Genomic DNA, 13,476 nt, shown 5'->3' on the forward strand with positions numbered 1-13,476 from the left:
CTTCCAGAAATTGTCATCATATTGTCACATGTTAACCGAGAAAAATTTAGGAACTATTGCACACATTGAACTCGACTCGAATAATAGGTTCTTGTACTTCTTCTTAGCGTTCGGGCCTAGTGTACGTGATTTTTGAGAATACATGAGGCTAGTAATTTGTGTTGATGGAAGTCATTTGAAGGGCCAATATAAGGGAACACTACTAGTAGCTGCAGTGCAAGATGTTAACCTACAAATATATCCTCTTGCGTGGAGTGTTGTCGATGGGGAAACAAATGCATCGTGGTATTGGTTCTTTGCAAAGTTAAAAGATGTCGTTGATGATTCAAACCAGCTAGTGTTTGTGTCGGACAGGAAGAAGAGTATTAAGCGGGCAATTACGAGGTTGTTCCTACTTTCTCACCACGGTGCCTGCATTTGGCATATCGAGAAAAATCTTATTGCTAGGTATAGCAGTAACAATGTCATCTTCTTATTCAAGGGGGATGCGATGCATACCGTGTATCGGAATTTGATCAGTTCATGACACAGATAAGAACCATTCGACCGTCAATGGCATCGTACTTGGAACGTGCCGGTATATCCACCTGGTCACAGGCACATTTTGTTGGTAATCGGTACAACGTTATGACGAATAACATTGCGGAGTCACTGAATTCAGTCCTAAGGCTACAAAGAAGTTTCCCTATAATCTCGTTGATCGAAAATATTACGTCATTGATGCAACGATGGTTCTACGAGAGAGAAAGTGCATCCACGAAATGTAGTACGACTGTGACACCAAAAATTGATGATGAATTGAGAAAATCATTCGATGCCGGTGTAACTTTAGCAGTACGAAATTTGGACGAACTCGTTTTTGAGGTAGGAATAGCTACCGAACTTTGTACTGTCGACCTTAAAGGTAACACATGTTCATATTGAGAGTTTCAGATGCGACAAATCTCATGTTCACATGCATCCTGAGCTGCTTGCGTAAAAGAAAAATCATTGTATGATTTGTGCTCCCCTTACTACACCACAGAATATTGGCGACTGCGTACAACGAAGTTCTTCACCCCGTTGGCCGAGAGTTAGATTGGTTTGTTCCTCAGTCTATTCGTTCAATCGAAGTTTTGCCCCCGAATATACGTAGAGCACTAGGTCGACCTCCTACCCAACGTCAACGGTCAAGAACTGAAAGGTCGACGTTGAGACGAAAATGTAGCCGATGTGGGGGTTCTGGACATAACAGGCAAACATGTCAGAATTTGACATCTTTAAGTGACACGTATACTTGAATGACATTGTGTGTTCCGATCGTCAAATGCCCTGATAACATGAATTATAAATGTTTTGAATTTTTTTCTTTTGTATCATTTGCTTTCTACCTCTTGTTTTAAATATTGTTGAATATATTTTTGACTTCTACTTCTTTCTGTTTCTTTCTTCGTTCTCTCTTGATATCATTTATTTGCAATTGCTTGTTGTAAAATTAAGTTTTTAATACATTTTGAATCCTTTATACGGATTCATCCAATTTTTTGTGATTTTTCTCTTATATTATTCTTATCGTTCAAAATGTTATAGCGCACAAACAGGAAAATTCGTATGGGCATTCACTAAATACAAACAATACTTCATTTTTTAATGTCATAATGGATACAAATAAGAGAGGCCAGGTTTAGGGTATAACTACCAACAAGGGAAATGATGCTTACATATATTTTTATGAGCATTTCACTACGATATCATTTTGTTCATCATATAAGTGAACAAGCACATATCTATTTTATCACTGAGATTTTCTTAATCATTGTAGACATAATGTGGTAATGGATACAAAAGCAACCTATGAATGACTCGTTCTCCTAAGTCATTGGAGCAAATAAAATGGTAATCACAACAAAAGAAAGCCATAACTCCAATACATATCGTAGACAATTATTATACAAAACGGTGATCACCCCAAAAAATATCCATCACCTATATGGATTTTATAGCAGTACTATATGTATGTAAACATTTCACTTACGATGACTGCATCTTCTACATGTCCTCCACGACGGACAAAGAGGACATATCACTGTCATACTCCTCGTCAGAGCTTATGATGACCACATCTTCATTTTCGACGGGAACTGCTCCAACATTTTCATCCAACATCACATGATGTGCTTTCGATTGGACCAGTACTGGGACGATCTCACGATGAACTTGAATTGGTTCAATTTCGTCGATTAGATTCGGAAAAGGGATTGGTTGAAGGCAAATCCTACGATGGCGGTTTGAAGGTTGACAAACATATGGAACAAAGATATTGCTTTCATCATCCGAGTTCGAGTCTATGATGATCGAGTAGTCCGCGGACGACCCGGGGGGGTCGAAAGTGATAATAACATCAAGAACAGGAGTATGATGAGTTGATGAAGACATAATCAATTGAAAAACTAACTAATGCTATGAATTTGTTAAATTCTCGTATGTACATATTTAAATAAAGTCCAACATTTTATACTGGAGAAACACTTGTCCGTTGAATGCACGATAAGATATCTCACCGACCAATATGGTTGAAGTCATTGATGGTGATTATTTTACAACTTTTTTCACATCAATATGGTTGAGAACGTACTTGTGCTTGGCATACCAACTTTAACTGCTATAGTAATTATAAACCTGCTTGCTATAGTTTTTGCAGTTAATACACCATTTGGTTGCCTTCACTCTTAGTTAAATTTGGTTGGATCATATTTATGTTGACATTTGATGTCGTTCTCGACATTTGTAATGTCGTTATCGACATTAAATAGCTGTTAATCTCGACACTTGACATTACGAATGTCTAGAACAACACTTGGGCCAAAATACGACATTTCTCTACATTTATTCGATTTTCGGACGTTTGATATGTCGTTCTCGACATTACATAGCTGTGAATCTTGACGCTTGATATTTCATTTGTCTAGAATGACAGTTCGAGAACATATTACATACCATCATATAAATCGAAATATGCAAACCACTGTGTAAACCAAAATACATTTTACGTACCACCACATAAAACCAAAATTAATGTTATGTACCACCACATAAAGCAAAATACATATTGCAAATGACGGTATCATGAACCAGCTGATCATCAACAATCACACAAGCAAAGTACAGCTAAGCCACGACAACTGTTTCACTATCAGGGATAAAGAAAGTATTCGTTATTCAAAAAATCGACCGCAATCTTTCTTCTGTATATTGACATCCTCTCTGCTGAAACTGATTCTATTGGATGCCCGAGAACGAAGCATTTTATATACTTGAGTACAAACATTATGCAATTTGGCCTATACAATAAATGATTTTTCGTTAGTCGAAATTAGTATATACAATAGATTAACTACGGTAGTAAATAACAAGAGTTGAAATACTCACCCATTGTTCGCACACGGTAGATAAGGTATAATCTCCATCTTCATTAAATCATTTATATGTTTCTTTATATCTCGTCTGGTGGACAGGGGTAGACACTGCAATAATGTTTGAACGATTGTGCATGTAGCTTCTGCGTGAGCCTTGATTGCATCAGGTGTGTGAACATTATTGCTACAGTCGTATATGTAGAATTTCCATTCAGGAATATTGACCAGAAACAGATAACATTCATTGCCTGGATATGAATTTGGAATTAATAAATACTTGCATCCCATCCACGAACGACCAGCTACAGGCAATGTACCGTTGACGTAGCTTTGTAGGTAAGTTCCATCCGATTCACCTCTCTAGTTATATTTCATGTGCCACCTCATTTGCTGACAACACTCCTCTTAAAATTGAAAATCCAAAATTGCATATTTTTTATTAACGAGAGTACAATCTTCATTCATACGCTGCCTCAATAACTTCAGCTCCAGCTCAATATGCTAATGCAATAAATATATGTAACATATATTATACATATTAACTATGAAATCAAATTTATTGTGATTGCAAACCTTCACTCACCGTAATATTCAGATCCTTCGTCGGATCCATTAAACTTTTGATCATGTCTCTTCCACAGACATTGTCACGGCCATCGTCCAAATATGCACTGTATAACATAATTTAAATTACTGTCAAATAATTCAACCAATAATTTTTGACATAGATATAATAATGTTTAGCATTCGGACTATTTAGAATGAGTTACATTTGTTACCCAGATTGATTTCTCGATATCCAATTCCTAATGTTTTTGTACTTGTTCATGTCGTAATCTTCTAAGGGATGGCCTGTGGATGACGAAGCATGTGTGTATTTCATCTTCTTTTCTCTTTCTCTTCTCCGCATGTCAACACTTTCTGTTGGTTGAGACGTTGATATCTCATGCGGTTGAACAGTAGGATTTGGACTTGCATGGAGAGGATCATCCTGCTGCATGGAACCTATAATGGCTTCCATGTTGGATTCCGAGTTAGATAATCTGTTTAGCATATTCTCATTCTTTTCGTCAATGTAAGATCTGACAGAACATAAACTTGTATCAATATAAGACTGTATGTGCTCCTGTTACTGCTGGAATAATTCTTCTTATTTTCGAAGAATCGCCTGATAATGGGCTTCTTGTTGTTGCGATTCCTAGGCCATATGAGTGCTAAACATATTTGATAGAGAATTATCCATGTATGACTGCATACCACATAGCATGTAATCTTGCATCGATTTATTTTGTTGTTTGAACAGTTACTTTTAGCTTTCAAGGATATCCTGGTTCATGGCTCTGGATTCTTCAACAAATTCTGCCTTCAAGTTGCCACACAGACTGGACACATCTGATATCGTATGTTGCCTGTGCATATCCAACATTTCTTCCATTCGGTCTTCAGTTACATATCTGGAGGCACCAGAAGCAGAACTAGGCCCAACTCCAGTTGAAGTTCTTGATGTACCACGACTGGTCGTTTCTTGCACACGGATGTTATCCGGTATTTGTGATACTACATTATCTACGTCTCCAGTGACAATGACATCTAATATATTATATTCATCATCAGTCGACAGTGAAAGATTTATGTACCAGGGTGTTTGTAATTCTTCCTCTGTAGGCTGCAGCACTGCAATGATTTCGATCTGTAATCACAACAAACTATCAAAATCCATTTGTTTAATTGAACTTGTTAATAACAAAATGCGAATGTCATTCTACATTGAAAATAAAAAATTCATACATCTTGAGTATCCAAAAATTGCTTAACAATCGAGTCCTTCAGTATAGTATTAGGCCTCCAATTATAGATTCATGGAATCTGCACCGTTCTGTGTTTACGGTGACCAAACTTTTGTCTAATTCGTGGAAACGCTTCTTATATTCAATACTGCAACGTAAAGAAAGAGAAATGTGATGTATAAATTTTATTCTTTGCACAAAAAAATTATACATAATACGTAAGTAATTAGAATAGGAATATAATACCTGAAATGCGAGTGGATAGCCTTGTAATACATACTTACATTCTGTTTGTCCATTCTGTTGCATCCTTAGTATTCTTTCCAATTGTGACTCTTTCAATGAATTTAACAAAACGAAATATGCTATCCGACCCCATGGATACGTAAAGAACTCATTGAGATGTTCAACCATCACAGAGTTCTATAATCAACTTGTTGTGAAGTCGTTTTCAACACACACTTAACCAACATAACTAATCCCAGTTTAAATTTATCTTCTGTATCTTCACACATGTGGAAAGTTTCAAAAAGCATTCTATTGCTAATTTTTTTGTGCCATTGAAGTATTGATTTCTAAGACGATCGTTATTATAATCAATTTCTATGGATAGTTCATGGCAAGGTAGTCTAGTAATAAGGCAAAATTCTTGTAAGCCAAACCTAGCAAGATGGTCATCTAACCGTACCCAAATTTCATTGTTTTTGCCACAATGCACAAGTCTCATTATAAATTCGTGTACCAACTTGTTAGTAAATTGTTCTTCGTCTCCTTTGAAAACAGCTCCATATATAAATTCATAAAAATTACTACACATCAAATAACATTGTTGATTTTCATATATGAAATTTACAAAATCTTGAACGTATTGACAATTTGGATACTGAAAGATGGTAGCAGAAAACCATTGTTCTGTAGAGAGAACGTATTATAAAGACATTTGCATTAATTATACAAGAATTAATATTTTTAAACAACTGTAATTATTTTTTCAAGAATTTATATTTTCATTTGATTGTACACATATATTATAGTAAAACAAAGTACTGTTAATTGTACAATTATTTAAGAATTAATATTTTCAAACAAATATAATTTTTTTCACGTCTTGTATACTAAACAAAATTAAAATTAAAAATTAATATTTTAAACAAAATGTAATATTTTTGTTTACATATGACGTAAAACATATTACAAAAAAAAATGTTGGTTGCATTTTTGTGTCTCCATGACACTATGAGAGTGAGACTGTGTCACGAAGAGCGCGTCTCCGTGACACGGAGACGAGATTTTTCGAGTAAATTGTAATTTAAAAGTATATTTTTTTTTCAAGATATTCAACTAACTGCTAAATAGCACAAATATTAAATACAAATTTTGAATTACTTACCTTTTCTGATCAAATGAGCGTTTTTTCTAAGTGAACGTGGGAAATGTTTCCGGCTAAATGAATGTGAGAATGAAACTCGAATTAAAATGTGTAGAGAGTGAGTGAAGGAGAGTGAGTGAATGTGACAAATAATTGTAGCTAAATGTGTGAATGGGGGAGTGAATGAGAAGAAGGAACTAAAATTAATTAAAACGTGTGAAAAGTGAGTGAATGTGACAAATAATTGTAGCTAAATGTTTGGATGGGGGAGTGAATGTGAGGATAATGAGTGAATGAGAAAAAATAGCTAAAAGTGTGCATGTGAGTAAATGTCAGAACCATTTTGTTGTGTTACGATAATTGAATGTTGTTGATAGATTCTGTATATAGTGAATATATTCGCTTGTTGTGTTGTCATAATTGAATATTTTTCACACATTATATATATATATATATATATATATTTCTTTCAAGATATTCAACTAACTGCTAAGTAACACAAATATTAAATACAAATTTTGAATTACTTACCTTTTCTGATCAAATTACCGTTTTTTTTTAATGAATGTGGAAAATGTTTCCGGCTAAGTGAATGTGAGAATGAAACTTGAATTAAAATGTGAAGAGAGTGAGTGAAGGAGAGTGAGTGAATGTGACAAATAATTGTAGCTAAATGTGTGGATGGGGGAGCGAATGAGAAGTAGCTAAAATTAATTAAAACGTGTGAAGAGTGAGTGAATGTGACAAATAATTGTAGGTAAATGTGTGGATGGGAGAGTGAATGTGAGGATAATGAGTGAACGAGAAAAAGTAAATTTCATAACCATTTTGTTGTGTTACAATAATTGATCATAAGCAAATTTCCCTGTTCTAGTTCTCACTCTTTGTGTTGGAATTTGAAACTTTTTGACAAATTATAAATTTCTTTTTAATTCATTTTGTTCCATTAAAATTTTATATTCACAGAAAAATAAATTAACGTTTTGTACAATTCAAATTTTATATTAAAAAAATGTTCGATAAATTTCTTTAATTTATTAAAACTAACCGAGTTAATCAATTTTTCCTTACTAACTGTTAAGTAGCACGAAGTTTATTTTATTTTCACATACATGATCACACAGAATGACACATATGTTCACATATTATTAAAATATATATATATATATATATATATAAGGGACGTTAACATTTATATTGAAACAATATATTTCTTGACATTTGACGTGTAGTTCTCGACATTAAATGTTTGATAATCTGGACACTTGACAGTACATTTGTATAGAACGACATTTCACCTAAAGTATAGAATTTCTCCACATTTCATTAGAACATTGACATCTCCTACTTCACTATATGAAATAATAAAGTTATAAATTATTTTCAACATACAACGTTCGGAACATGTCACTAACTTATAAACCACCAGTTTACATCCACAAAATATTACATACCACCATATAAACAAAAATATGCAAACCATTGTCTAAACCAAAATACATTTTTCGTACCATAAAATATTACATACCACCATATAAACAAAAATATGCAAACCACTGTCTAAACCAAAATACATTTTTCGTACCACGACATAAACCAAAATACATATTAAGAAACCACCATATAAATCAAAATAGGCGAACCTCTAAATTCTACGCATCCCTCTTACCCCTCTTGCGACCAGATCGGGTGTATGGCGTCTTTGTGTTTGCACTAGCCTTCTTCAGCCTCAACGATCGAGGTCTACGTGTAGGTGGATCAGCTGCCATCAAAGGTCCAGAAACGACGCTATCATGAACCAGTTGATCATCAATGGTCACACCAACTGTAGGTACAACGGCTGGTGCCTCTTTCACAATATCACAAGCAACATATACTGACCCAAGTACTCCAACCCCACCTCCCGACGTTATGGACACATCAGGGATATTGCAAACAACTGGTTCGGTTGCCTCTCCGACATCTTGTCTGTCCGCAGAAATATTGGGAGTGAAAACATCATGTCAGGGCTCGTCTCCACTGCGATCGTCATGACCAAATCCACCATACTCAGCACTAACATTGTGTTGTCCAATTTCTGTAGCAACTTAATCAAACCCTCGTCGAAGAACATTCATCTCATCAGTGACATGATTTCTCAAACCACACACATGACCTCCCAGATCATTTTGGAGACTAGCGAATCTTGTGTTCATTTCTTCCCTCAAATCCCCCATCTTGCTCTCAAATGCCTCCCGTTGTTCATTCAAGATAACTCTTATCTCATCTAAAGACACAGGTCTTTCAACGATCGGATCCCTATGCTCTTTTTCTCTGCCTTCAACGAGATGCAAACCTCGATGACGAGGTCCACCTTTGTTGCTTCTCTAGGATTTATTTGGTCGATGGTTGTTGTCATCGTTCCGTATGACATCATCTTCAACTGGACAAGCTTGTATTTCTATTGATTGAGCAACAAGACCATCTAGAACGGGGCCGGCTGCATCTTCCAACGGAACTAAATCGATGAAGTACGGCTGCAATTCTTCTGCAGCAGTTGCTCACAGCGTTGCCCACAAGTACACCTACAGGAGAAGAAAAATAGGCGAAATGAAAAAATATATATTGCGAAGTATAAGGATGAGGTTGTTTCGTGCCAGACCACCGCAACATCCTCGAGACATCGTCACAAGTCTTACTCGAAAATCGAGCTCCCAACTCCGGAATTGCCTCGTACGCCCAAATCTGTATGATATTTGTAACAGTAATAACTATATTTGGAGATATATAACAATGAGCGATGAGAAGAACTGAAATGAACCAAAATAGATGTATACCTGGACAGCAAGAGGGAATCCGTACAATGTGTAAGTCATCCTATCACAATCATTCACTTTTACCATGTCCGCCTTTCTTCCCCATCCACGTAGTAGTGATTTGATGAGAAGTTGAAAACATATTGTCTCTCATGGGTAGGCATTGAAAAAATCCAAGTCGTCAACGATGGAAAGAGTTGTCGAATTTATTCCTACATTTCGATCCCTTGAATTAAATACCCCTTCAATAATTACTGCCAACCCAAGTTTGTAACGATCGTTACGGTTGGCACATTTCAAAAAAACTTTCTCCAGGTCACTACACATTATCAGGTCCATATTAGAAAATATTTTATCTTGTAGACGGGTTTTCTCTAGGATTTTGTCAACTTCGGCACCTTTAGGCACTAGACTGTACTTCAAGCCAGTAATTAGTACGAACTCTGACAGTCTAAATCGTGCAAACCTTTGGTTCACCTTGAACCAAGCCTCAAACCGCTTTCGACATACCACCGATCTGTTTACCATTTCATGAATTAATTGAGCAGATAGTTTTAGCTCCGGTAACTTTGCAACATGTCCTATACAACTGTCCTCCAACTGACGCTTTTGCTGTGGATCCAATTTGTTGAGGACAACTGATATATATTTTGTGTTGCTCACTTGCAACACATGGGCCGGTGTGTCATACTCATCTACAAATCAAAACAAATGAAAACAATACTTTAACAAATAGTATGAGAACGTACAAATGAAATCAAATATAACATTCTTGTTAAAATGCAGTGAAAGAAAAATGATTTTTACAATACAATGGTGTGATAAAATACCATATCTAAACTAAGTTGTTTAATTGTTGAAATTAAAACAAACCTGGCTTTTGATCTGAAGCTATCATGTAACCATTTTATAGTTGATCACCATTCAAACAGTTCAAAAGTATACACACAATCTTCTACAATTTCATTAAGTTAATTGCCTAATTTAGATATGCAAATAAACCGAAAATGCAATATTCTTTAGCAAAAGAAATAACAACAACATAGCCTTGTATTAAATAAATTTAGAGCCAACTACAACAGACCATACGCAAAATCAAGTATACATTTCATAAGATTTGACAAAGTTTTCTATCTGCTATCAATCTATCACAGTCTTCCTCCATAAGAAACCATCAATATACAAATGCAACCCTCAACAAGATGCAGAACAAATTTGATGCGAAAATGAAGCCATTTAGTTGCCGATGAGCATTGAAACAGTCTAAGAGTGTATAATAGCAACACAACCTGTGTCATTTCATCATGTTTATTGCCTAACTTAGATGCGAAATATGCCTCAAATGGAGTATTCTTCACTTCGTACTAGTGTTATTTATCATCTAGCAACATCAAATTTAGTTGACATATAGATTATATCTCAAAGCAAAAGATACAATAACAGGGACAACAGAAAGTACAATCATTTTCCTGATTTCTTTAAACACTTTACCTCTTCAACCTTTTCGACAGTATCTCACATGTACCACTTTTTATCTCAAATTGTATCAACAGTTAGTATTTGCTCGCCTAATAGAATCGAGACACTGAGTGACCTTGACATCAATTTATGTTAAACTAGCTAAATCTTAGGATTTAGGAAGAGGGGAGACTTGGGGAAGTGAAAAAAATAACGAAATAAACGTACTCTATAGCACTGGACTCTGAAGTGTGATGGGCAAACGGCAACTGGGAAAATAAGAGAGAAATGGACAGGCTCGTTGTCGGCGGGTTGGGTCGGAGTGAAGATTGAGAGATTGAGAGTGAGAGTTGAGAGGACTTAGTTAAGGGTTTCTTTTATTTTTTCATTCCCCCGCCTTCATTTATTTTTATTTTTTTTGTATTCGGGTCGGGTTCTATCAGGTTTTCCATTTTTTACCCATTACCCGATCCAACTCAACCCGCACCTACTCAACCCATAACCCGACCCACATCGACCCACACCTACCCGATTCAGGCATTTAATGCTGATTGACATTTCTACGTTGATTGACATGAATAATGATATGGAAAATTTTGAATTCTTGTGTGGAAATAATATTTTCTAACAATGGTATTTTCCTCTACATAATTGGAAAATGGAAATTGACAAAATTGTGGACATTTTTGCAAATGACTCGTTGAAAATGGACATTACGTGAAATTTCCTCAATTTAAAAATTAAATAAAAGAAAAATAATACCCCACCCCTGTTCCATTACAAGGTGACGCTAGTGGGACATTTGCCATCCTAACAACTTAAAAGTTATGTATTAATCCCTTTTTTGAGCCACATTATTTTCATTAGAATGCATTTTTGAATAGTGTGTTGACGAAAAATGTGTGATTAAAAAATAAGGAAAATTTTTGGATTTACGTGTAATATTATTTTATTTAAAAATGTGTGATTAAAATGATGTCAAAATACTATTTAAAAATACATTTTTTTAAAAAAGAATATAGGTGAGTGTAAATTACACTCATCTTTATGTAATTTATCGTATTTAGTTCTATATTAAAATATCGAACATCGTTAAAGGATTAACATATATCTTTATGTGCTGATTATTCATTTCATCTTTACTCAATATATAATTTATTGTTTAACATGATCATACAAAATGGTGGCTCATTTGAATAAATCAATTTTAAAATATATTTGCTCATTTGACATTCGGATCAAATTGTTCATTTGTACCTAAGCGTGTACACCCCTCTCACATGGGGTGTGGGATCCACCGGAATAAAAAACACTTATTCAGGTGTACCCCACACACCCCATGTAAGGGGGTATACACCCTTAGATACACCCCATTATATACCACTAGATTAATTGTTTATTTAATGAGTTCTAATAGAGTTTTATTTTTATATATTAATAATTTATTTTAACTTTATTTGATGAAGGATTTATAGCTTAACCAGTCGTGCCACTACATCACCCACCTTTTCATAATTGCAAAATTAGGGGTGTACTGCATGATAAATGTATCATTTAGTTGAAATTGGGGCTTTTTGCACTTAGATCACATTTTCACTCAATTAGATTCGGTTTTTTTTTTTTTTTTTTTTTTTTTTTGAAATTTCATTTTATTTTATCAAGGTTTATTAAGCCCATTTTTTACGTCCATTATTTTGAAAGTGAATTTTAAATAACAGTTTTTTGAAGAATGTATAGTTAAAAAAAAAAAAGTATAGAAAAGGTTTGGATTTATATATCAAAATATTTTATTGTGTAAATATGTAGTTGAAAGTGAGCACAAGAATTTTAAAAATATATATATATATATTTTAAAAGGAGATAAGCAGGGACTAAGTTATTGATTTTATTTTATTTTTTGCTTTTGTCATGGACAAGCTTATTTCAAACTTCATTATTAACGTGGATTGACTTGTTAGCTTTTAAAAAATTAAAAAGGAGGCCTCTTGAAAAGGATATTGTCTAGGTCTTAATGGTCACATTTATTATAAATATATGGTCCCAACATTTTTAATCAGTACATTTCACGTTTAATAAAAATAAATCAATGAATACAAGAAATAACATTCATAAACAGTAATGTACACAAAATTAAGGTCAACTAATAGGATACGATTCTACATGTGATACATACATTGTATCTTTATGTATTGTCATACTCATTAACTAGTAACATAATCATCCTTGAATGAAAGAGAGATGTCTATTATATTGATTAATGTCATACCATCAAAACATGTTTCAGTAAACATAACAAGTGTCGCATGTTTAAGATAATTGGTTACGAATTTACGATATCGAAAATTGTCTTTTGTATACCAATAATACTATAATTTTGAGACCATCCCATCAAAGAAAATAGATTAAGAATCAGACTGCTTTAGAATTTAGAGAATATGGTGCATTTTTTAAACAATAGAACTTAGGTACCTAAAAATTAATAATTCATCTTCCCTTAAAAACATTGCTTTTCTATCTTTGTCCATGACTTGTTCCTTGCCTACACAAGTCTCAATCAAACGCAAAGCTATGTTAAATTGAATATGAAGAAAAAAATTTAATTATTTCGTCTAATATTATTCACTTCAACATGAAGAATAGCTACTCGTCAGTGTGAAGTAGACAAACTTAGC

General features: G+C 34.2%; 1 protein-coding gene across 1 annotated transcript; it reads left to right on the forward strand.

The window, feature by feature from the left end:
• The first annotated feature begins 142 nt into the window (after nt 1–142).
• LOC111397814 lies at nt 143–924 on the forward strand. The gene is made up of 2 exons (XM_023024789.1): nt 143–362; nt 482–924. Exons 1-2 carry the CDS (start codon nt 143–145, stop codon nt 922–924), a joined length of 663 nt encoding a protein of 220 aa, XP_022880557.1.
• Nucleotides 925–13,476: the final 12,552 nt, after the last annotated feature.

The sequence above is a fragment of the Olea europaea genome, chromosome 7, assembly GCF_002742605.1.
Source record: "Olea europaea var. sylvestris chromosome 7, O_europaea_v1, whole genome shotgun sequence".
Taxonomy (NCBI): Eukaryota; Viridiplantae; Streptophyta; class Magnoliopsida; order Lamiales; family Oleaceae; genus Olea; species Olea europaea.